Here is a 27,327-nt window from a genome sequence, read left to right on the forward strand (position 1 = left end):
GGTTTCATTTTGCCATAGAAATTTATATATATATATATATATATATATATATATATATAATATATATATATATATTACCTACTGGCGGTCGCCAGTAGGTATATATACTTAGGATTTTTTTCCTATGGGATTTTTGAAAATTCTATGTTGAATAACTTTGGCGTTTGAGGACGGAATTGGCTGAAATTTTCTGGAAAATGGAACATTTTGTTTCTGAGCAGCCCCTGAAAATTTGGGGGGGTTTCGTCAAGCGGGGGCCGAGAAAAAAAGGGGGTCCCAAAACGTGTTTTTAACATTGAGTTTTCCATAGGGCGGTTGGACTCACTTTTAGCTCGAACGGCTGAATGGATTTCCACGAAACTTGGCAAAATTGTAGGGACTGGTAGCCCGATGTGCCTTTGCTATGTCTCAAGATATATGCTCCAGTGGTTTTTACGAAAATTAACTTTGAAAAATATATATTGGGCTACATTGGGCTATATATATGTTGGAGCCCAAATGTAGCCCAATGTAGCCCAATGAAGCCCAATGAAGCCCAATGTAGCCCAAAGATGGCCGCCAGAGACAAAAAAAACAAATGTAGCCCAAATATCAGCCAGATGTAGCCCAACTATAGCCCAGTGACAGAATGTCCCAGAGTGTTTTAAAGAACAACTAGAACGCTAACAGTCTTACTTATGACAAAAGTATGGCACACCTGAAGTCATCTTGATTGGAATAAAGTGGTAACACTTAATACATTTAATTTGAAAAGGAACAAAATAAGGGGTTTCATTTTGCCATAGAAATGTTATATATATATATATATATATATATATATATATAATATATATATATATATTACCTACTGGCGGTCGCCAGTAGGTATATATACTTAGGATTTTTTTCCTATGGGATTTTTGAAAATTCTATGTTGAATAACTTTGGCGTTTGAGGACGGAATTGGCTGAAATTTTCTGGAAAATGGAACATTTTGTTTCTGAGCAGCCCCTGAAAATTTGGGGGGGTTTCGTCAAGCGGGGGCCGAGAAAAAAAGGGGGTCCCAAAACGTGTTTTTAACATTGAGTTTTCCATAGGGCGGTTGGACTCACTTTTAGCTCGAACGGCTGAATGGATTTCCACGAAACTTGGCAAAATTGTAGGGACTGGTAGCCCGATGTGCCTTTGCTATGTCTCAAGATATATGCTCCAGTGGTTTTTACGAAAATTAACTTTGAAAAATATATATTGGGCTACATTGGGCTATATATATGTTGGAGCCCAAATGTAGCCCAATGTAGCCCAATGAAGCCCAATGAAGCCCAATGTAGCCCAAAGATGGCCGCCAGAGACAAAAAAAACAAATGTAGCCCAAATATCAGCCAGATGTAGCCCAACTATAGCCCAGTGACAGAATGTCCCAGAGTGTTTTAAAGAACAACTAGAACGCTAACAGTCTTACTTATGACAAAAGTATGGCACACCTGAAGTCATCTTGATTGGAATAAAGTGGTAACACTTAATACATTTAATTTGAAAAGGAACAAAATAAGGGGTTTCATTTTGCCATAGAAATGTTATATATATATATTACCTACTGGCGGTCGCCAGTAGGTATATATAGTTAGGATTTTTTCTCTATGGGTTTTTTGAAAATTCTATGTCTAATAACTTTGGCGTTTGTGGACGGAATTGGCTGAAATTTTCAGGAAAATGGCACATATTGTTTCTGAGCATCCCTTGAAAATTTGGGGGGGGTTCGTCAAGGGGGGGCCGAGAAAAAAGGGGGGTCCCAAAACGTGTTTTTAACATTGAGTTTTCCATAGGGCGGTTGGCCTCACTTTTAGCCCGAACGGCTGAATGGATTTGCACGAAACTTGGCAAAATTGTAGGGACTGGTAGCCCGATGTGCCTTTTGTAGGTCTCAATATATGTGCTCCAGTGGATTTTGAGAAATTAACGTTTAAAAAAAGATATATATCTGTAACAGCGGACCTGGCAGCGTCCCAGGACGCGTACTTTACGCGCAACGGAGCTTTGTGAAGCGAAGCTGATTGGTTCTCCGGCGTCTGTCAACATTCCAAACAGTCCGTAGCGGCCGCCATCTTGTCTCTCGGTAGGATCGAGAGACAAGAGGAGGCCAAAGCGAAGGGGCAAATGACCATAAGGGGGCATAGTACATTGTCGCTCACCCCCTAGGTTTGATGTGGAGGTTTTAAAAGGGCCCCGCGGGGCAAAAAAAAATAAAAATAATAATAATCGAACAGCTGAATGGATTTGCACGAAACTTGGCAAAATTGTAGGGACTGGTAGCCCGATGTGCCTTTGCTAGATCTCAATATATGTGCTCCAGTGGATTTTGAGAAATTAACGTTCAAAAAAAGATATATATCTGTAACAGCGCACCGCTTCGCGTACTTTTCGCGTTACGGAGCTTTGCGAAGCGAAGCTGATTGGCTCTCCGGTGTCTGTAAACATTCCAAACAGTCCGTAGCGGCCGCCATCTTGTCTCTCGGTAGGATCGAACAGCTGAATGGATTTGCACGAAACTTGGCAAAATTGTAGGGACTGGTAGCCCGATGTGCCTTTGCTAGGTCTCAATATATGTGCTTCAGTGCATTTTGAGAAATTAACGTTCAGAAACAAGATATATATCTGTAACAGCGCTCCGCTTCGCGGAGATAAAATTATATGTGTATTACCTAGCTGTTGCTAACACCAGTTAGCGACGGCTAGTAGAATATAGCGACCATCTTGGGCCCCACTTTGCATGTGAGTGATATTTATCACTAATGACATGCAAAGTGGGCATGCCAAGATGTTAGCGACTGGAAACAGTCGCTAACATCGCTATCTCCTATTATCAACTTTTGGAAATATTCGAGATAAGCTTGATGTGGCTGGTGGAGTGGGTACTCCTTCACCCACCCTTTGTTCTGAGCAGATCATTGGATTGGAATTAAAATTGCATAGTTATGATATATAGTGTAACCTTAATACCTCTTCGATTAAAAATGTTTCATGAGGTGCACAGACTCTTGAGTGTATCCTTGATTGTGTGAGTGTTTGCGAATATGAGCCTAGCATTTGTCGGATATCTGGGCAGAGTGTGCAGGACAGTAGCAATGCAAGGTAACTTCTTCATTTATTAACAGGGCTCTTCTTGCATGGTGCCCATCCCTGTGTCCCCCTTCCTCCTGCCCCTTCTGTCCGCTCGAGAACACCTCTTCCTCCCCTGGCTCCACCCCACAGAGCTGACCATCTGGCTACTGGTCATCTCGTGTTCAGGTCCTAGTATCCCTTCCCTATGTCGATCCTACAATGTTCAATACTGCACATTTAACTTTTTCTTAGGGACGGGGCATATATATATATCTATAGTTAAAAACGAATTGTCCATTGAAATGTCCTGGGAATTTCAAGGGAATTTTTTTTTAACTATTGAGTTTTTGGGTGCTTTGCCCCATTGGAATCTGAAGAGCCCCTATATATATATATATATATATATATATATATATATATATTACCTACTGGCGGTCGCCAGTAGGTATATATAGTTAGGATTTTTTCTCTATGGGATTTTTGAAAATTCTATGTCTAATAACTTTGGCGTTTGTGGACGGAATTGGCTGAAATTTTCAGGAAAATGGAACATTTTGTTTCTGAGCAGCCCCTGAAAATTTGGGGGGGGTTCGTCAAGGGGGGGCCGAGAAAAAAGGGGGGTCCCAAAACGTGTTTTTAACATTGAGTTTTCCATAGGGCGGTTGGCCTCACTTTTAGCCCGAACGGCTGAATGGATTTGCACGAAACTTGGCAAAATTGTAGGGACTGGTAGCCCGATGTGCCTTTTGTAGGTCTCAATATATGTGCTCCAGTGGATTTTGAGAAATTAACGTTTAAAAAAAGATATATATCTGTAACAGCGGACCTGGCAGCGTCCCAGGACGCGTACTTTACGCGCAACGGAGCTTTGTGAAGCGAAGCTGATTGGTTCTCCGGCGTCTGTCAACATTCCAAACAGTCCGTAGCGGCCGCCATCTTGTCTCTCGGTAGGATCGAGAGACAAGAGGAGGCCAAAGCGAAGGGGCAAATGACCATAAGGGGGCATAGTACATTGTCGCTCACCCCCTAGGTTTGATGTGGAGGTTTTAAAAGGGCCCCGCGGGGCAAAAAAAAATAAAAATAATAATAATCGAACAGCTGAATGGATTTGCACGAAACTTGGCAAAATTGTAGGGACTGGTAGCCCGATGTGCCTTTGCTAGATCTCAATATATGTGCTCCAGTGGATTTTGAGAAATTAACGTTAAAAAAAAGATATATATCTGTAACAGCGCACCGCTTCGCGTACTTTTCGCGTTACGGAGCTTTGCGAAGCGAAGCTGATTGGCTCTCCGGTGTCTGTAAACATTCCAAACAGTCCGTAGCGGCCGCCATCTTGTCTCTCGGTAGGATCGAACAGCTGAATGGATTTGCACGAAACTTGGCAAAATTGTAGGGACTGGTAGCCCGATGTGCCTTTGCTAGGTCTCAATATATGTGCTTCAGTGCATTTTGAGAAATTAACGTTCAGAAACAAGATATATATCTGTAACAGCGCTCCGCTTCGCGGAGATAAAATTATATGTGTATTACCTAGCTGTTGCTAACACCAGTTAGCGACGGCTAGTAGAAGATAGCGACCATCTTGGGCCCCACTTTGCATGTGAGTGATATTTATCACTAATGACATGCAAAGTGGGCATGCCAAGATGTTAGCGACTGGAAACAGTCGCTAACATCGCTATCTCCTATTATCAACTTTTGGAAATATTCGAGATAAGCGCGAATATCTCCAAAAGCTACCACCTGCCCTGAGCAGTTCTTAGCCATGTTATCCAATGGGAGGTGGATAACATGGCTAAGAGCATTAGCTCGGTAATGCATGAATATCGCTGAGTTTTCAGCGATATTAATGCATTGCGGTCGTTTTTTATCGTATTTCCGATAAACCTTGATAATAGCAAGGTTTATCTGCGATAATTTCTGACGGTAAAAAAATCGTTGCTAAGCATCGTTAGGGATAAATATCGCTTAACTTTGGTAATATGCCCCAACGTCTGTTAACGTTCGATTCGAAGGAAATCAGGAAGTGTTGAAAAACATTGTCTGCGCCATCTTGTCTTTTTTCAAATGCCACACTTTTGTCGTGCACGGCAGCCATTTTAGATGCCTTGACCAGACCCACTCTGTGCACGCTGTCGATCCTTAGCATGGCTCCCCACCCTCGCAAGCATCTCCCCCAGGCAGTGGTCACCCCCGCTCTCTGTCTTATGCATGGGTAATAAACCTCCCCCCATCTGCGCTGCTCTTCCCTGAGAATCACACCCTGTGCCCGCCCGACACCTCCCTTTCGCCCTATTCACTACCGCACCCTCTGATACTCCTTTTCCTCTGTGTCCGATTGTCCAGGCTGGTCCTAGGGTATCAGCTAGCCCTGCAGATGTAGTTTATGGCCACAGCTGTAAAGAATCACCCCTCTTCAAAGGAGTTATAGTAGATCAAGGCCCACACTCGATGAGATCCGTCACAGCAGAAGCGTTGCTATTATCTGAAAACCATCCTGTATTGTGATTGGGGAGGGGACCGAGCCTGAAGCGGAAGATTCCAGGGATGACTCTTTGTACATCAAAGTTTTTACAATTATGTGTCACATTAAAAATATATAGCACTCCGACAAGTAGTAAGATTATAAAACTTTAATAATTTATAAATATATACAAGAAAACAAAAATAGTAATAACATATAAACATTTTTAGGGAAAAACAACGAAGTAGCGGTCGGCTGTGCGAATAGTCCCAACGCAGCACAACGTCCAGATTTCCGGCGTGGGTCATCAGTAGCAAACTGTTGTGCGAATAGTTCCAAGGCAGCAGAACGCGCTGAAATCTAGATGACACTAAAGTGATGTCTAGTAAGTTGCCACCCAGCAAATAACGGCATGGGGCGTCGCGGGGGGTGGGTCATCAGTAGCAAACTGTTGCGCGAATAGTTCCAAGGCAGCAGAACGATGGCACCAAGGTGATGTCCAGTAAGTTGCCGCACTGGTTTTGGTATCCTACAATGCTGCTCCGAATAACGGCGCGGGGCGCCCCGGGGGAGGCAGTGAACGGGCCTGTCCAGGTGGAGTGTCATCTGTTGTAGTGGGGCGCCCCTTTACCGTTTCAGTTGCCATTCCGTCCGTTTTTGGTCCACTGTGTCAAAAGCCGCAATTCAGCTGAGTTGCGCCCACTCTTGCGGTGCAGCGATAGGCGGCTGTCACAGGACTCTCAAAATGGCGGCAGGCTGTTTCCTTTTTGGGCCTGGTCCACTGAAATGGCCCTGGGACACCTTGGAAATCGGACGCTTGTCTGCTAGGTCTTGGACCCCATTCTCGAAAGCGTCCCCTCCGCCTTGAGAATTCATCAAAAGTTTTGGGGGCTCCGACTCCTGCAGGCTTCTGGTGGGGAGCGGCTGCCATGATTGCTCGCGGAATGACCACGACTGAGCTACGAGATGGTGGTGCTCTCATGCTGACGCCAGCTTCAGTCTGAAACATCCAGAAACAAGGTGGGGCTTTCATCGTTTGGGAAAAAAAAAAAGTTTTCATCCAATGAAAAGTGTTGTTTTTAGGTCACATGATCAAGCCTTCCATCATTAGGAAACCAAAAGTAAAATGAACCAATGAAAAGTTTTATAAACAAGTCACATGACCTGTTATGCGGCATAGGGTGTAAAATGCGGAGAAAATACGTTGGCACGTGAGGCGGCGTCAGTAGCGGACCGATGTGCGAATAGGCCGAAGGCAACACAACGCGCCAAGATCCGGATGGCACCGAGGTGGTGTCCAGCAAGTTGCAGCACTGGTGTGGCCATCCTACAATGCTGAAAGTCGGCGTGGGGCGCCCCGTTGGCACGTGAGGCGGCGTCAGTAGCGGACCGATGTGCGAATAGGCCGAAGGCAACACAACGCGCCAAGATCCGGATGGCACCGAGGTGGTGTCCAGCAAGTTGCAGCACTGGTGTGGCCATCCTACAATGCTGAAAGTCGGCGTGGGGCGCCCCGTTGGCACGTGAGGCGGCGTCAGTAGCGGACCGATGTGCGAATAGGCCGAAGGCAACACAACGCGCCAAGATCCGGATGGCACCGAGGTGGTGTCCAGCAAGTTGCAGCACTGGTGTGGCCATCCTACAATGCTGAAAGTCGGCGTGGGGCGCCCCGTTGGCACGTGAGGCGGCGTCAGTAGCGGACCGATGTGCGAATAGGCCGAAGGCAACACAATGCGCCAAGATCCGGATGGCACCGAGGTGGTGTCCAGCAAGTTGCAGCACTGGTGTGGCCATCCTACAATGCTGAAAGTCGGCGTGGGGCGCCCCGTTGGCCTGTGAGTTTGCGTCAGTAGCGGACCGATGTGCGAATAGGCCGAAGGCAGCACAACGCGCCAAGATCCGGATGGCACCGAGGTGGTGTCTAGTAAGTTGCCGCACTGGTGTGGCCATCCAACAATGCTGAAAGTCGGCGTGGGGCGCCCCGTTGGCCTGTGAGTTTGCGTCAGTAGCGGACCGATGTGCGAATAGGCCGAAGGCAGCACAACGCGCCAAGATCCGGATGGCACCGAGGTGGTGTCTAGTAAGTTGCCGCACTGGTGTGGCCATCCTACAATGTTGAAAGTCGGCGTGGGGCGCCCCGTTGGCCTGTGAGATGGCGTCAGTAGCGGACCGATGTGCGAATGGGGCCAAAGGCAGCGCAACAATATTTTCTGAATAGAAGACACCACAAGGCGCTGAGATGCCAAGATCCGGATGGCACCGAGGTGGTGTCTAGTAAGTTGTCGCACTTCTGTGGCCATCCTACAATGTTGAAAGTCGGCGTGGGGCGCCCCGTTGGCCTGTGAGATGGCGTCAGTAGCGGACCGATGTGCGAATGGGGCCAAAGGCAGCGCAACAATATTTTCTGATTTGAAGACACCACAAGGCGCTGAGATGCCAAGATCCGGATGGCACCGAGGTGGTGTCTAGCAAGTTGTGGCACTGGTGTGGCCATCGTACAATGGTAAAAGTCGGCGTGGGGCGCCCTGTTGGCCTGTGAGATGGTGTCAGTAGCGGACTGATGTGTGAATGGGGCCAAAGGCAGCGCAACAATATTTTCTACAATATTTTCGGAGTAGAAGACACCACAAGGCGCTGAGATGCCAAGATCCGGATGGCACCGAGGTGATGTCTAAGTTGCGGACCGATGTGCGAATGGGGCCAAAGGTAGCGTAACAAGATTTTCTGTATGGAAGATACCACTAGGCGTTGAGATGCCAAGATTCGGATGGCACCGAGGTGATGTCTAGCAAGTTGTGCCACTGGTGTGGCCATCGTACAATGGTAAAAGTCGGCGTGGGGCGCCCTATTGGCCTGTGAGATGGTGTCAGTAGCGGACTGATGTGCGAATGGGGCCAAAGGCAGCGCAACAATATTTTCTGACTGACACCACAAGGCGCTGAGATGCCAAGATCCGGATGGCACCGAGGTGATGTCTAAGTTGCGGACTGATGTGCGAATGGGGCCAAAGGCAGCGTAACAATATTTTCTGTATGGAAGATACCACTAGGCGTTGAGATGCCAAGATTCGGATGGCACCGAGGTGATGTCTAGCAAGTTGGTGTGGTCATCCTACAATGCTGAAACTCGGCGTGGGTCACCCCATTAGCCTGTGAGATGGCGTCAGTAGCGGACCGATGTGCGAATAGGCCGAAGGCAGCACAACGCGCCAAGATCCGGATGTCACCGTGGTGGTTTCATAGTTGAGAGGCTCTTCATCTGCAGTGGGGCGCCGAGATCCGGATGGCACCGAGGTGATGTCTAGCAAGTTGCTGTACTGGTGTGGTCATCCTACAATGCTGAAATGTAGTGGGGCGCCCATTTACCGTTTCAGTTGCCATTCAGCTGAGTTTCGGCTGCTCTTGATGCTACAGCGACAGGCGGCTGCAAGAGGACTCTCAAAATGGCGGCCTGTTCTTTGGATTTGGGCCTGGTCCACTAAAATGGCCCTGGGACACCTTAGAACTTGGACGCTCGATTTTTTTTTCCTTTCCTGTACATGCAAAAAAAGGTAAATGCCCGGTACGTTACACGCTTCATCTGCCACGATGAACTCTCCAGAGGAACCGAAAACAAATATAGTTGTGGTAACTATACCATGCATCGTCATATGGAGAGGTGGCACCAATTAATTATAGTGCTGCATAAAAGAGAGATTTGGAGGAGAACCCCTGACCTGCTAGTACATTCATCAAAGAAGTGGCACTGAGAGCTTCAGAGGCAAGGGAAACGGTCCCAAATATTTAGAAGAACTTTGGAAAGATTAAAATGACATGTTTAGATTGTGGTAAATTAATTTCATGTGGACAGATGAGTGTTACTCTAATAAATACAGCATATGAACATCATCATAGTCGATGGTTGGTAGAGACATTTTGACTATATCCTGGACCTGCCCGTCCTCGCCCAAAATGGCGCCAGAATAAATGGGACTCGTAACTCCTTGTTGTGTACTGGTTGCAGAATCTTGAAATCACGAGATACGTATGCAGTTTTGAAGCACATGGCGGGCGGGGACGAGAATTGATTGAATATTTCGACATCCCTATTGATATTAAGTTCTGATGTGTTATTGATTACTGTACTGTTGAAAGTTCGAATTAACGTCACCCATGGTACTTGCCCGCAAATGTATATCTAGATAATTTTATTGTAACTGGCCCTGTCGTATTTTAATTATAAAATGTACGTCCACCGATTCCGTAACTGTTAGACACCTTAGTTCTTGCAACCTAATGGCCCGCCCGTTACGTTCCTCTACAGTGTAAATGTCTATTCATCATATACGATTACAGTTTGCTCCGTGGCAGGCCCACGTGGTTATAGGCTCGTATTTGTATAATGAAATTTTCACAATAAAGGTTTTTAAAAGAAAACATGGTAGTAGTATATACATTGGTAAAGTTTTTAATAATAGTCACTGTTTTAGAATCATTAAAAGGCAAGTGAAATAAAGCAGACCAATTACATGAAGGGTAAAAGGTATAATACGAAGGAACGCAGTAAAGATAAATGGTCAAGGGCTGTTGTGTTTTCTATTCCTGCAACATAAAGTGATCGATAAGAATCTCATATTCAGGCGTATCGGCGACTAAGACAGCAGGTCGACCCTCTTTTGCTCAACGGCTCCGTCATGGGACGAAGAAACGCTCTTTTTCTCGAAAAAAGAATATATTTTACTTGCAGGACAGTTGTAAAATTTCCGGGAAAGTACATTAGCCTGGAACATTATAACATATATTTAAGAAAAAATAATGTTCGGAAGTAATTAAAAGCGTAATTTTTAGGTGATATGACCAAGGCTTTCATCATTAGAATAAGAAAAGTAAAATGAACCAATGAAAAGTTTTATTAACAAGTCACATGACTTGTTATGCTTACGTTACGCGCTGCGCGCCCCGGATGACTTCCGGATGCGCTAACGCGGCGCGTCATATGACGCATTACGCGACAACGCAGGTCCAGAATATAGTCAAAATGTCTCCACCAACCAGCGGTCGAAACACAACCCCTTTCAGCAGGCTAAATAGTTCTGTTAAATGACAACAGAAGGGACAGGCAACAAGAACCATCAGTCAAAGAGGGGAGGGCTAGTTCTTCTCTACCGGGTTACATTGGGGCGCTACCGGAACTGATCGAATTGGTAGTCTACAGTGTTTCTGGATGTTTCAGACTGAAGCTGGGGTTAGCATGAGAGCAGCACCATTTCGTAGCTCCGTCGTGGCCATTCCGCAACCAATCATGGCAGCCGCTCTTTATCGTTATTTTGGGCGGGGTGGGTGGCGGAGCCGAGCTGTTTTGCAGCCATCATTGTGTGGAGTTCAGTTCATCTCACTAGTTTTGTATTTGTCATGAGGGGTTGTTCCTAATGTTTCTATTTTAGCGAGGTCAAAAAGAGATCCCATTAGTGGCCTACTGATTTTGCTCGATTCCTTTTCTTTTTTTTTACACGATTTTTCGTTATCTGCAAAGACTAAACAGAGTATTGCGACTCTGTGTTTGTTTGTAAATAGAGAATGAACCAAAGAGAACTAATTCTAAAATAGTAAATACTTGGATAACAATCAATCAAATGGAGAGAGAAGCAGGCACGACGGATTACAACGGGGGCAAAGGCCTGCGTTAACTACCTTTCACTATCTGCAAAGAGAGAGTACTCCTAATAGAAATGAGGGGGGGGGCACCATTCAAAGCAGATCAGTGTGCATAAACACGAAAATGTTTTCACTTACCACGTACTTGACATTCGACAGCTTATGATATTTGCTATTAAAAAACCATTGACATTCACTGAAAAAACCATAGGTTATAGACCCTATATAGTTAGGAATTAGCATTTACAAAACCTTGAAAATTCACTGAAAAAACCATAGGTTATAGACCATATATAGTTAGGAATTAGCATTTAAAAAACCTTATTTTACTCACACAAAACCATTGAAATTCCATATATAGTTAGTTGCACTAACTATATATCGCGCACCCGCAATCCACTGCTGATCATGTCACATATTACATCATTCATGACATGGTCAGTGACATCACTGATGACATCACTGATGACATCTCAAATGACATCACTGATGACATCACTGATGACATCTCATTTGACATCATTCTTGTGCTAATACGATAAACCTCTTCAGACTCTAATATAACCTTAGATACACTCAGTGTATACAGACACTCACACACTGCCACTCATCCATGGAGTTACTCACACACCCAGTCAGTCATGCAAAGAAACAATCTCACCTCCATTTCTTCAACTATACAGTTAAACACACCTTACTTATTGAAACATATACTAACACATATTTACTCTCTTATACAATCCCTGATACAAGTTCACAATGATCGATACAACCACTCACTCATTCAGTGGCTCTCATGCACAGTTATTTATATATGCCAACTCTCACATGTACTGTGTTTTACATATGTAGTTACTATGACATGTAGCATTGAGATATCCATTCACTCATCAATACACTCATGCACACAGTCAACTGCCCATGTAGCTGTTTCCACATGCACTCTTGAACTCATACACCTAGTGAATAAACTGCTCACACATCTATGCATAGAGTCACACACCTTCCAGCCACCCCCACACAAACTCAATCTCCCATAGAAATACTTGGGCAACCAATTAATAACACATATAGCCTCTCGTATAGCTAATGATCAACACATGCAGCAGTTTACAGAACAACAGACATAATGATGCACAAATTAAGACAGTTTAGTCACTAACCCATGCATTCAGTGAGACACATTTAATCACTCACTCATACAGTCAGTCACGCACCTACTAAATCCTTCATCCAGACACTTATACATCCACTCATTCTTCAATATGTAAGACATATTTTAACTTTACAGAAACATACAGTCACTGGATGTTGTCATCAGTGATGTCATCAGTGATGTCATTTGAGATGTCATCAGTGATGTCATCAGTGATGTCACTGACCATGTCATGAATGATGTAATATGTGACATGATCAGCAGTGGATTGCGGGTGCGCGATATATAGTTAGTGCAACTAACTATATATGGAATTTCAATGGTTTTGTGTGAGTAAAATAAGGTTTTTTAAATGCTAATTCCTAACTATATATGGTCTATAACCTATGGTTTTTTCAGTGAATATACATATGTATATATATATATATATATATATATATACACATATGTGTGTATATATATATATACATATGTATATATATATATATACACATATGTATATATATATATATATATACATATGTATATATATACATAGATATATTACCTACTGGCGGTCGCCAGTAGGTATATATAGTTAGGATTTTTTCTCTATGGGTTTTTTGAAAATTCTATGTCTAATAACTTTGGCGTTTGTGGACGGAATTGGCTGAAATTTTCAGGAAAATGGCACATTTTGTTTCTGAGCAGCCCTTGAAAATTTGGGGGGGGTTCGTCCAGTGGGGGCCGAGAAAAAAGGGGGGTCCCAAAACGTGTTTTTAACATTGAGTTTTCCATAGGGCGGTTGGCCTCACTTTTAGCCCGAACGGCTGAATGGATTTGCACGAAACTTGGCAAAATTGTAGGGACTGGTAGCCCGATGTGCCTTTTGTAGGTCTCAATATATGTGCTCCAGTGGATTTTGAGAAATTAACGTTTAAAAAAAGATATATATCTGTAACAGCGGACCGGGCAGCGCACTGGTTCGCGGACTTTTCGCGCAACGGAGCTTTGTGAAGCGAAGCTGATTGGTTCTCCGGCGTCTGTCAATATTCCAAACAGTCCGTAGCGGCCGCAATCTTGTCTCTCGGTAGGATCGAGAGACAAGAGGAGGTCAAAACAAAGGGGGAAATAAGTATAAGGGGGCATAGTAGATCCTCGCTGACCCCCTAGGTTTGATGTGGAGGTTTTAAAAGGGCCCCGCGGGGCAAAAAAAAATAATAATAATAATAATTGAACGGCTGAATGGATTTGCACGAAACTTGGCAAAATATTAGGGACTGGTAGCCCGATGTGCCTTTGCTAGGTCTCAATATATGTGCTCCAGTGGATTTTGAGAAATTAACGTTCAAAAAAAGATATATATCTGTAACAGCGCTCCGCTTCGCGTAACGGAGGTTTGCGAAGCTGATTGGTCATTCTGTCACTGGGCTATAGTTGGGCTACATCTGGCTGATATTTGGGCTACATTTGTTTTTTTGTGTGTCTGGCGGCCATCTTTGGGCTACATTGGGCTACATTGGGCTTCATTGGGCTACATTCGGCTAATTAGCAAATAGCTCATCGCAAACTAGGAATGGTAAAGAATCGCTATTTATTCCTTAAAGTTCGCTATTTAGGAAATGCAAATAACTTTGATGATACATATGGCGGTTCATCTCTAACAAGATAAGAAGCATAGGGATACATTTATGATGACTGGCGCATCACCAGGGATGTGTTAGTCATTTTGTGCCGCTGTTCCGTCACCTATGGTGTGCTGCATTTACAATGCGGCGCATCATGGGGCAAAAACAGCACAGATGCGTGATGTATCTGTGCCGTAAAGGTGGCGCATTGCTGGAGTTGTATCGCAAGTGTGATGAAGCTCCAGCAAGGGTCGGGGGTGCCCCTGTCGCAGGGTTTCTGTTCTCACACAGAACTGTGGACAGAGGGTTGGAACCTCGGCGAATGCATTGCTGGAGTTGTATCGCAAGTGTGATGAAGCTCCAGCAAGGGTCGGGGGTGCCCCTGTCGCAGGGTTTCTGTTCTCACACAGAACTGTGGACAGAGGATTGGAACCTCGGCGAATTAGGGTGTCCCAAAACTCACGTTAGTAATCAAAAACTCCTTAGCAAGCTAGGTACAGTGTCACATTGGATATAACAAACTCTCAATGTTTAGACAATCCAGAATATGAACTTATAGTACCTCAGGATACGTGGAACTCATGAACAGTCGGTCGTTATAGATTTCTTAGAAACCAGAACATGGAGTTAAGAAGAACAGATGTGTATTTGAAATGTTTATTTACTAATGCCGTCTTCTCAGGCGTAGTACCTTAGATAATAAAAGTACACATATTATCAGTAGCAAAATTACCAGCATAGTTACTAGTACATAAAAAGTGAATGGTGATAGTATGTTAACATGCTATAAATGAATAAGAGTTAGCAACACTTATAAGCAGCCGCGGGCCGTGGAGGGAGTTACGGTGAGGCAGGGAGGCGGGGAGGGGGAGAAGCAGGGTGGAGAATACAAGTACACATATTATCAGTAGCAAAATTACCAGCATAGTTACTAGTACATAAAAAGCGAATGGTGACAGTATGTTAACATGCTGTAAATGAATAAGAGTTAGCAACACTTATAAGCAGCCGCGGGCCGTGGAGGGAGTTACGGTGGGGCAGGGAGGCGGGGAGGGGGAGGGGCAAGGTAGAGAGGGCTCCACCCTGCTTCTCCCCCTCCCCGCCTCCCTGCCCCATCGTAACTCCCTCCACGGCCCGCGGCTGCTTATATCTCACCCTCCCTAATACACATATTATATTATTTGCTAAGAAGGTCTCTTTGTGTTGGTTTAGGGCGTGCTTTAGTGTCTTAGATTTGAAGGAATCACATCAGCATACACCAGCTCTCTCTTCATGTGAACCGCATCAACTGTTGTGTATGTGTGTTCGGCAAAGCAATATAAAACCCGCCTCATGCCCAGAATTGGCAGAAGTTGCACTTATGTTATGAGTATGAAGTCGTGGAGATCAGACCTCATAACAATTCTGTATCGTGTTGTTCTTGAAACTTTAGCACTCGCTGTACAGATATAGTTTAACAAGTAAAGCAGATAGTAGACCAATAACATATTATTCTCATGTAAACCACGATGAACTACTAGGTGGAAAGCTAAAGCAACAACTAAGTGTCGTGTGCAGAAGTTGCAAAAAAGGAAAAATGGCGTTTAAACCGGTAATGAGCCCATGCTAACTTAACACGGTGTAAAGATATCCAGGACCTAGATGACACCTCCTCATGATCCGGAAACGAACTGAATAAGATAATAGAAGTGCCATCTCATGAGAGCAGATTGCAAGTTTATATGTGGACGGTCCGCAAGGTAAAGCATTAAAAACTAGGAAAATTTAATGCTAAAGAAAAATAAAACAGCCAAGTTCTTTATCGAGTCTTAAGCCAATAGGCAAGGTAAATAATAAAAACTTGACAAATAAGTCAATGAATTGTCAATGAAATGCTAGTACTCAGCATATCAAACATGAAAAAGGTCTATGACATAACTGTGTATGCAAAATAAGCTGCAACAGCCTCCAATAGGAAGTCACCGTCTTCATCCGAAAACAGTTCAGCCATCCAATTTAAAAGCGGAAAAGAACATACGTGCTCTCCCAGCACCGGATCCTCTATCACCATCAGAGGACAGCTCGGTGGGTTTTCAAGAAAGCTCTGTTCCAAGAAAGACTGTGCTGCCGCCAGTAAATTCCAGGGACCAAGTAGTCCATGCATCAATGCCACAGCCATAATCCTTTCGCCAGGACAAACCAACTCGTGAGTAATGATAGGAGTCATCAGCTGATTAAAGTCGACGTCAGGAGAAACCGGTCCGCAGAGACACAAATCAATGGCCCAATCGAAATCACAGGTCAGGCAGTGAAATACAGGCTGGACACAGGTGAAGTAGGAGAACCGAAAAGATAATCCATATGCCGTGCTTAATATCGCCAACGGCATTGTGCCATAATATTCTAGCATGCGATTGCGGAACAGTGTCAGCAGCTGCAGGGTCGGAGGTTGCATAGGAGGGACATCCATATTTAAAAATGTAAAAAAGCACAAGAGCGTCCGCTGGTAATGCAAGTAAAAATGCCAATCTACGAACCAGAGTGCAGAAAATACAATGAAAGGAAGCAGGGATGACTCCAAAGATTTTCTCAAATGAAGTCACGAGACCACTGGTAACAACTTTAAAAAAGTGTGCCAGGGACTTTGTGGAGGATGCGTTAAAGATAGTCGGAAACATGTTGCTGAAATTGAAAGGCAAATCTTAATTGAAAAGGGTGTGCACCTCTGTATGGGTGTTCGCTATGTGAAGTACGAAAGTTTCACGGGCCGAACTCAAGGCCACCTCTCTCTGAGACAAAAGAGCTCTTATTCTTGCCATGCCGTTGAAACGTGTCCCAAGGTTGGTATTTGTGGCCAGATTGAAAACTCCCTATGTTCATGTGTGGGAGGAAATAGAACATTTCTGCAGCAAATAACCCGTTCACTTACTGTTACGATAAAAGGAATACTTTTAATTAACTCAGAACAATCTTCATTATTGAGCATCAAATAACTACCATTTTCCAACAACTTGAACGTGGGGATGATAGCAGGAACTGGCGTGCCTTGCAACACGCAAGCCATATTTGGTCGGTGTTTGTTGCATGAACCGTGTAACTGTATGTGCCTACACATTAGTGAATGATCTGGCGTCTCAGTGCATTCCTCTCCATTCAGATAAACTTCTTGATCATCTTTGAAACATCTGTATGTGTATGGAAGCGACCAGACCTCATGAAGAAAAGCACTACCTAAAGGTTCATAACGACCTATTGGTATATATTTCATACAATTTGAAAACTTATATAAAGCAAAAGGCAGCGTTATTAAACCGTGGATAAGGCATGTTGCCAAAAAACCCGCAATCCTCTGCTGATGATGTCACTGAGCATGTCATGAATGATGTAATATGTGGCATCATCAGCAGTGGATTACGGGTAATGGTATCTCTAGTTTACTCCCTTATAGCTGTGTTTCTTTTAACATAAGTGTCTGTTTCCTTCCCTTATACTTACTGTTTTTGGTTCGCTTCCGGTTCGCGTACCAGCGAGCGAACTAGGAAGCGAACTAAGAGAAATAGAGGTTGGCACAATTCCAAATATTGTACCAATTTTTTAATAACGGGGAGGTAGTTCTGAAAAGAACTTTTTTTTTTATTTTTCTGAACATTTTTTTACTGTTTTTGAATTTTTCGGAACAGTTTTATATTTTTTTGGGTTTTTCTTGGAGGGGGCAATGAAAACGATTCATTGTAAAGGGCTCAACAGGAGCAACAAAACAAAAAAAAGAAGTATTTATTATTTTGGGCGTTTCGGACAAACTTGCATATGATAGTCAATAGCTCTGTTGATCAGAGTGATGCTTTTTTCTCCGTAGGAAATGAATCCATCGCAAAATGCGCAGATGTGTTTTACATCACCAAATCTCATTTGTATATTTGGCACCATCTCCCTGCCCTCTGGTCCCGTTACTTCCGGTACAACAGATCTTCTGGCCATAATAGGGAGATTATCTAGGTCGTTCCGAAACTGTGCAGCACTGTAGTTGTTAGGATGCCACCTAGTCATATGGCGATGCATTGTGTAGTTTCCGAAACTGTATTTTTTGTCGGTCCCTCTGGACAGTCTATCTTGACATATAAGGCAAGTTACGTATCTTGCATTTACTTTTTTCTGACCTTTGGGAATTTTAAAAAATTGCCAAATGAAGTTTTCTTTCCGGTGAGACGTCCTGGGCTGCTCAGGCAAAAACTGCCTCTCTTCGTGCTCGTCCTCCTGTTCCTCTTCTTCTTCTTCTTGTTGAATTAGAACTTGAGCAGGTGGTCCACTCTTCCTTGGATGTGGTGGAGGTGGTGGGGAAGCACCAGCTGAAGCTACTAAAGAAGCCATTGCTCAGTGATCACAAAGGGTCTTTCTCTCACAATGATGAAAGTCAGAGTGAGGAAAGAAGGAGGGATTTTCATCATTTGGGAAAAACAAGAGTTCTCAACCAATCAAAAGTGTTCATTTTAGATTATATGACCTAGTCTTACATCATTAGGAAACCAAAAGTGAAATGAACCAATGAAAAGTGTTATTACCAAGTCACATGACTTGCTGTGTTTACGTTAAGCGCTTTGCAGGGCCTCCCGGTTTGCTTCCAGAAACCTGCGCTTTGCGACTCGCTTCGCGTACCAGTTCGCTAACGTAGCACGTCATATGACGTATCACGCGACAACGTGAAACGTCATGCGGACGGGAGGCGTCACGATGTTGTTTTCTAACGCGGCACTTGCGGTAAAGAAACGTTTACCGGCTCGCGGTCTATTTCGCGGTATCAAGTTCAGCTAACGGGAAGCTTCCCGATTCGCGAAGCGGGAACGAAGAAAAAAAAATATTTAAAAAAAAAATTATTCATAAACATATAAAATATATTTTTGGATTTAAAGAAGAATACATTTTACAGCTACAGATATTAGCTGTTAAAAAACCAATGAAATTCACAGAAAAAACCATAGGTTATAGACCATATATAGTTAGGAATTAGCATTTACAAAACCTTGAAAATTCACTGAAAAAACCATAGGTTATAGACCATATATAGTTAGGAATTAGCATTTAGAAAACCTTATTTTACTCACACAAAACCATTGAAATTCCATATATAGTTAGTTGCACTAACTATATATCGCGCACCCGCAATCCACTGCTGATGATGTCACATATTACATCATTCATGACATGGTCAGTGACATCACTGATGACATCACTGATGACATCTCAAATGACATCACTGATGACATCACTGATGACGTCTCATTTGGCATCATTCTTGTGCTAATACGATAAACTTCTTCAGACTCTAATATAACCTTAGATACACTCAGTGTATACAGACACTCACACACTGCCACTCATCCATGGAGTTACTCACACACCCAGTCAGTCATGCAAAGAAACAATCTCACCTCCATTTCTTCAACTATACAGTTATACACACCTTACTTATTGAAACATATACTAACACATATTTACTCTCTTATACAATCCCTGATACAAGTTCACAATGATCGATACAACCACTCACTCAGTGGCTCTCATGCACAGTTATTTATATATGCCAACTCTCACATGTACTGTGTTTTACATATGTACTTACTATGACATGTAGCATTGAGATATCCATTCACTCATCAATACACTCATGCACACAGTCAACTGCCCATGTAGCTGTTTCCACATGCACTCTTGAACTCATACACCTAGTGAATAAACTGCTCACACATCTATGCACAGAGTCACACACCTTCCAGCCACCCCCACACAAACTCAATCTCCCATAGAAATACTTGGGCAACCAATTAATGACACATATAGCCTCTCGTATAGCTAATGATCAACACATGCAGCAGTTTACATCACAACAGACATAATGATGCACAAATTAAGACAGTTTAGTCACTAACCCGTGCATTCAGTAAGACGCATTTAATCACTCACTCATACAGTCAATCACGCACCTACTAAAACCTTCATTCAGACACTTATACATCCACTCATTCTTCAATATGTAAAACATATTTAAACTTTACAGAAACACATAATCACTGGATGTTGTCATCAGTGATGTCATCAGTGATGTCACTGACCATGTCATGAATGATGTAATATGTGACATCATCAGCAGTGGATTGCGGGTGCGCGATATATAGTTAGTGCAACTAACTATATATGGAATTTCAATGGTTTTGTGTGAGTAAAATAAGGTTTTCTAAATGCTAATTCCTAACTATATATGGTCTATAACCTATGGTTTTTTCAGTGAATATATATATATATATATATATATATATATATGGTAAATACTTTTACTAAGTTTATAACTTCCCCACACATTCCTCTGCGTTGTAAAGGCATGCGTGGTAAAGTTATATGCGGGGTAAAAGATTGCGGAGTGATGGTATTGCAGAGTAATTGCACCTGCGTTGATATAAATGCGGAGTCATGGTATGCGGGAAAATAGTTTGCGGCATAACATCACATATTCGACGGTATTATTCCTTATATTGCCAAAACACTCATATATACTTTAAGACCACAGTTTTGGTATGTTTAAAAGGAAATAATTAATGGTCAACATTTGGGACTTATGTCATTTTGATCTCGGGTTGCTCAGAATGACGAGTACTATTTCCATATTCACATTACTTGTACTGAATCTGAAAGAGACACGTTAGTGATAGATTCCTTACCTTAGAATATCCCCAGGCGTCAGACTGGATCCGGAAATTTTTGCGTAGCAATACCTCTGCGCATCGGTAGGCGTCGTCTGCGGCTCCGCGTCCGTCGTCGGCGTCGTTAGCGCCGGAATGATGTCGTCGGAGTACTTAGACGCCGCCCATGCGCGCTGACGTCAGTTCTTCTTTTTTCCGCGCCAGCTAGCGCAGATCCGGAGAAGCTCTACCCCTAGTCATTTTTTGACTAAAACGTTTGATCTTTTTGATCATTTTTCTACTCGAGTCTTCGACTCCAACGGTGCCGGTAGGGATGCCCGGGTTCAAGCCCTGTTCGAAGTGCGACCGACTGATGTCGGTCACTGACCCCCATCGCCGGTGCCTGAAGTGCTTAGGCCTCGACCACGACGACCGCACCTGCTCCGACTGCCGGGCCCTGACGTCGAAGGCTAGGCGGGAGCGGTCCCGCAAGGGGCTCGAGCTCCGGCAGTCGGCCCGCGCCGTTCCAGGTCCCGGTCCCACGGGAGGTCGAGGGACCGGTCACGGGGTCGGAGTCCTCGCAGCTCCGGGAGTGAACATCGGTCGTCAGGATCCAAGTCCTCAGGTAAGAGGCATGAGAGGTCGGAGCGGCATCATCGCTCCTCCGACCCACCCCGACGCTCGCACGATGCGGCCGGGGGTTCGGGCGACACCGCCCACGCGGCTCCGAGAGAGTCGCAAGCGTCGCCGCCTGCCCCACACCTTCGGGTCCCTGGGCACAGCGCGATGCCGGAGGAGGTCGAGCGGTACCTCATGGCCATGAAGTCCCTCCCTCCTCGGCCGGGCCCCGCGGCGCCTTCGGGCCCAGCGGTCCCGGCCGGAGGCCCTAGCGGGTCGGGCGCTTCGGCCCCGATGCCGCCGGGTGCTTCGGCCTCGGCGCCGCCGGCGACTTCGGTCCCGGCGCCGCAGGACCTCACCGGACCCGCTTCCGGATCCGGGTCGTCGCCGGTCGACCTCACGACTTCACCGGCGCCGGCCCCAAGGGTGTCGTCCCCGGCGCCCGTTGCGGGCGCTGTCCCCAATCTTCCCTCTGGTCCGACTCTGGGCGCCGCTTCCGACGGCCTTTGCAGATTTTTATTTCCATGAGGAGGCCCAGTCTGTTGACCCTGAGTTACAGGAGACTGGTGACGGAGGTGATTGGGAGGGGTCTGAGGACCCTCTGGCACAGGAGTGCCAGTCTCAAGAGGACTGGACATATGAGCTTGGGGAGGCCAGTGGTATTGACACTTCGCCAGACACTGGATTTGTCTCCCCTCCCACCGTGGCTACGGAGGAGGGGGCTGCTTATGGTGTAGTGTTAACGAGGGCAGCCAAGGCCTTGGGCCTTAAGCTCCCCGTTGCGGCCATGAGGACTAACCTCCTCACTGAGGTTCTTAAACCGCAGGCAAGCTCCAGTGAGCCTCTGCTGCCGTTTAATGAAGCCTTATGTGACGTTCTTGTGGGCGCTTGGTCCAAGCCCGCCACGGGTCCGCCTGTGGATAGGAACGTGGCCAGACGCTACCGCCCAGCTCCGGGCGACCCTTGCTTTTTGTCCACCCATCCCACCCCCGAGAGCCTGGTTATCCAGGCCTCCACTTCCCAGACCGCATTCCCGACGGCCCCGCCCAATCGGGAATCCAAGAGATACGAACAGTTCGGGAAGAAAGTGTTCTCGTCCCTGAGTTTGGGACTGCGGTCTGTCAATACCGCGTGTCTCTTGGGCCGCTACACCCACACCCTGTGGGACACGGTCGTGGACGTGCTGCCACAATGCCCGGAGGAGGTCCGGGCTAAACTCGCCCAAGCCCTTGTGGAGGGTCGAGATGCGGCGCGATACTCTATCCGGTGTGGGCTGGATACCACGGACTCACTGGGCAGGGCGATGGGAACGACGGTGGCGGTTCACCGCCACGCCTGGTTGAGGTCCGCCAATTTCTCGGCCGATGTCCAGGCCACCCTCCTGGATATGCCGTTCGAGGGCCGTCGCCTTTTTGGCGACAAGGCAGACCATGCGCTGGAGCGCTTTAAGGACTCCAGGGCTACGGCCAAGTCCTTAGGCCTCTCGGCCACGCGCCAGCAATCGGGTGCCTTTCGCTCCTTTCGTGGCCATGGGAGGGGCGTCCCCACACGTGCTGCCAGCCACGCACCGCAGAATACCCAGCGCGGTGGCGGCCGTGGAAACCGCCGTGGCGGCGGCGGTCGGGGTCAGTGGCGAGGCCAGTCCACACCTCCCTCCGCAGCACCTGCCTCCAAGCCTTCCTAGTCCGAGCTTTCAGGCCCATGTGACGCCTGTGGGAGGCAGGGTTCGCCATCACCCCTTCCACTGGCGCACTGTCACATCGGACAAGTGGGTGCTGCAAATCGTCCGAAGGGGCTACTCCCTCCCCTTCGAGGCGACCCCTCCAGCCATGCCACCGCAATTCCACCGCGTGTCGGGGGATCACTTGCAAATTCTGCAAGAGGAAGTCACGGCCCTCTTGGCCAAGGGGGCCATCGAGCGCGTTCCTGGGCCAGAAGTAGGGTGTGGATGTTACTCCCACTACTTTCTGGTGCCCAAAAAGGGCAAGGGGGGCCTGCGCCCGATCTTGGACCTACGGAACGTCAACGGCTTCCTCCGTCAAGAGAAGTTCAAGATGCTGACTTTGGCTCAGGTCTTAGCTGCCCTGGACCCCGGAGACTGGATGGTAGCGTTGGACTTGCAGGACGCTTATTTTCACATCCCCGTCCTGCCGGCCCACCGGCGTTACCTGCGGTTCACGGGAGGCCACAAGCACCCCTTTGGCCTTACCAGCGCCCCACGGGTGTTCACGAAGGTGATGGCGGTGGTCGCAGCTCATCTGCGCAGGTTAGGGGTGTCAGTCTTCCCCTACCTCGACGACTGGTTGTTGAAGGCGGGCTCGCCCCAGACAGTCGTCAGCCACCTCCAGACTATGGCCGACCTCCTGCATTTGCTGGGGTTCTCCATCAATGTGCCGAAGTCGCACCTGTGTCCCTCTCAGAAGCTCCTCTTCATCGGAGCGGTTCTAGACTCGGCGCAGTTTTGGGTTTACCCTCCCGAACAGCGGGTTCGGGATATTCAGGCTCTGATTCCCATTTTTCGGCCTTTATCCCGAGTCTCGGTCAGGTTGACTCTGCGGCTTCTGGGGCTGATGGCCACCTGCATCCTCCTGGTGCGTCACGCCCGTTGGCGGATGCGGGCTCTGCAGTGGGACCTGAAGTTTCAGTGGGCACAGCATCAGGGCAACCTGTCCGATCACGTCTTGATCTCGGAGGGCATTGCAAGACAGCTGCAGTGGTGGCTCACGGACCGCGATTGGGTCAGTGGCCGATCCCTCTCCCTACCCCACCCGGAGCACGTAGTTGTGACGGACGCGTCCCTCCAGGGCTGGGGTGGCCACATGGGAGAGGCGGAGATCAGAGGACTCTGGTCTCCGGCGGAGGCGCGGCTCCACATCAACCTGTTGGAGTTACGGGCGATTCGTCTAGCGCTGAAAGCATTCCTCCCCTCTGTCCGGGGGAGTGTAGTGCAGGTGTTCACGGACAACACCACCGCCATGTGGTACTGCAACAAACAGGGCGGGGTGGGGTCGTGGACCCTATGCCAGGAGGCTCTGCGCCTCTGGCAGTGGCTGGAACATCAGGGCGTGACCCTGGTGGTTCAACACCTGGCAGGTTCTCTGAATGCCAGGGCGGACGAACTCAGCCGTCGGTGCTTGATGGATCACGAATGGCGTCTGAACTCGGACGTGGCGGAAGGCCTCTCTCAGCAATGGGGAGAGCCTTGGTTAGATCTATTCGCCACCGAAGAGAACGCGCAATGTCATCAGTTCTGCGCGTTGGAATTTCCAAGGCGGCACTCGCTCGGAAACGCTTTTCGTCGCGAGTGGAGTTGCGGTCTATTGTACGCCTTTCCGCCTATAACACTTCTGCCCAGAGTGCTGAAGAAGATCAAGCACGATCGGGCCCAAGTCATCCTGTGGCTCCGGACTGGGCACGAAGATACTGGTATCCCGAGCTACTCAGCATGTCAGTAGATCCCCCGATTCGTCTGCCCCTTCGGGAGGACCTTCTGTCGCAGCAGCAGGGGACGGTCCTCCACCCGAACCTGTCCAGTCTCCACCTACAAGCTTGGAGATTGAGCGGCGACAGTTGAGGCCATTTGACTTGCCTCCCGAAGTCTGTAATGTCATTCTGGCGGCCAGGCGGCCCTCCACAAAGTCGGTATACGCCTGCAGGTGGAACAGATTTGTGGCATGGTGCACAGCAACGGCTGTGGATCCACTCTCTGCCCCCCTTTCTGAGGTTCTCCTCTTCCTTCTTTCTCTTGCCCAGCAGGGCTCTGCTCTGGGCACTGTCAAGGGCTACCTTTCTGCCCTTTCTGCCTTCTTAAGGCTCCCTGATCAGCCTTCTTTGTTCAAGTCCCCTATTGTAAATTGATTTCTTAAGGGCATCACGCACATGTTCCCTCCTGTTCCCTTCGTGATGCCCCAGTGGGACTTGAACCATGTTCTTACCTTCCTGATGTGCGCTCCCTTTGAGCCGCTTCACAACTGTCCTCTTCGTCTTCTGACTCTAAAGACTGCTTTCCTGGTTGCCATCACCTCTGCCAGGAGAGTGAGTGAGCTCCAGGCCCTTTCCTGTACTCCACCTTTCCTTTCTGTCCATCCGGACAAGGTTGTGTTGCGTACCAAGCCATCTTTCCTGCCCAAGGTTGTCTCAGCCTTCCACATCGGGCAGTCCATCACCTTGCCAACCTTCTTTCCGCCTCCGCATCCCTCTAAAGAGGAAGAGTGGCTCCACCGTTTGGACCCAAAACGTGCGCTCTCCTTCTATTTGGATCGCACACGCCAGTTCCGGGTGGATGACCAACTCTTTGTTGGCTACGTGGGTGCTAAGAAGGGTAAGGCAGTGCACAAGAGGACCATCTCCCGGTGGATCATCTTGTGTATCCAGGCATGTTACTCCATGGCTAAGAAGGAGGCCCCTGTTGGGTTGAGGGCTCATTCCACTCGGGCCACGGCGACTACAACTGCCCTGGGTCGGGGAGTGCCCTTACAGGACATTTGCCAGGCAGCTACGTGGGCCTCGCTGCACACGTTAGCACGACACTACTGCCTGGACAGTCAAGTCCGGAGGGATGGCTTCTTTGGCCGTTCCGTCCTCCAGGACTTTCTGGTGTGATTATTGGTTCGCAGACCCACCACCGGGGTTGGTATTGCTGGGGTATCTATTCTAAGGTATGGAATCTATCACTAACGTGTCTCTTTCAGATGCACAAGTTACTACTTGTGTAACGATATATCTGTAAGAGACATTAGTTAGTGATAGATTCCTTACCGACCCACCCATCCTCCCCGTTCTGCGAACCGATATCTAGGGTTAAGGTCATCCCCTTTCAGGGCCCTAGTTTCTTGGCACCAGTGTTAGTTCTATCATGGCTCTGCGTATCTGGCGCGGAAAAGCTGTGTATCAGAACTGACGTCAGCGCGCATGGACGGCGTCTAAGTACTCCGACGACGTCATTCCGGCGCTAACGACGCCGACGACGGACGCGGAGCCGCAGACGACGCCTACCGACGCGCAGGGGTATTGCTACGCAAAAATTTCCGGATCCAGTCTGACGCCTGGGGATATTCTAAGGTAAGGAATCTATCACTAACTAATGTCTCTTACAGATATATCGTTACACAAGTGGTAACTTGTGCTTCATGTGTCCATTCTTAATCCTGCTGCATTTAATGCCCTTATGTTGTAATGCATGCAATGTGTGCTTCACATTAGTCAGGGTTACGACAAGTACTGACTCAGGCTTTGCATAGCATGCACAATATTTATGATTCATTTTATTTTGGTCTAAGCTTTATGTACAATATACTATATATTTATATTTTAATATAATCCTGTGTGAAGTCTCTTTTGTGGTGTATTTGATGTGTCACTGGTATGAGGGCTTTGCGCAAATGCTTTACACATTGCCTCTAATGATAAGCCTGTCTCTTCTGTGCCAAGCTACCACAGGGTGGGCACAGGTTATCTTCTGTGTGTAACTTACTTGCCCTAACTAGGGTGGTTGGTTCTGCCAGGCTTAGGTGCAAACCTTAGCCAACCAGAAACCCCATTTCTAACATTACTCTGTTTCTGTTTTTCAGGTACAACTACACATTGGAGCAAGAATTGCTAAGCATTGCTGCCTGCATACAAGCGCAAAGCATAATGGAGACTTTAGATGGAAATAAGCATTTACATATGTTAGCTTTAAAGGCTTTTCAGGCCAGTGCAAGGTAAGTTCTGTGTGGCCTACCAAAGCCGTCATATAACAAATACATATGCCCTTATTAATGGAGAGTGAAAAGTGTACTGCATGTAAATAATGAACGTGTTCTAATAACAGCTGCCGCAAGAGGGAAACATCCTTTACAACGGAACCGCTACAACGCGGTACCGTTACGACGCAGTTTTAACACTGAAAGTCGTTACAAAGACTTTTGCTGGAGGGCGCTCTAGGATAGGGGATAGTTTAATTTACTATCCAACACCTTCCCTACTATCCACGGGGACTGGTGTTGGAATAGTAAATTAAACTATTCACTATCAGCGCCCCCCCAATGCAAGTCGTTGTAACGACTTGCGTTGTTAAAACTGCGTCGTAAAAGGACGTGTTGTAACGGTACGCGTTGTACCGTCATACATCTGC

At 46.7% G+C, this 27,327-nt stretch overlaps 1 protein-coding gene across 1 annotated transcript in view; it reads left to right on the forward strand.

Moving 5' to 3' along the window:
• The window catches only part of CFAP46 (cilia and flagella associated protein 46), a 1,487,057-nt gene that overhangs the window by 565,149 nt on the left and 894,581 nt on the right, over positions 1 to 27,327 (forward strand). The window contains exon 24 of the mRNA XM_078643461.1: positions 26,783 to 26,914. Coding sequence (XP_078499587.1) covers positions 26,783 to 26,914 — 132 coding nt within the window. The remainder of the gene's footprint in view (positions 1 to 26,782; positions 26,915 to 27,327) is intronic.

This window comes from Lissotriton helveticus, chromosome 5_1 (assembly GCF_964261635.1).
Source record: "Lissotriton helveticus chromosome 5_1, aLisHel1.1, whole genome shotgun sequence".
Taxonomy (NCBI): domain Eukaryota; kingdom Metazoa; phylum Chordata; class Amphibia; order Caudata; family Salamandridae; genus Lissotriton; species Lissotriton helveticus.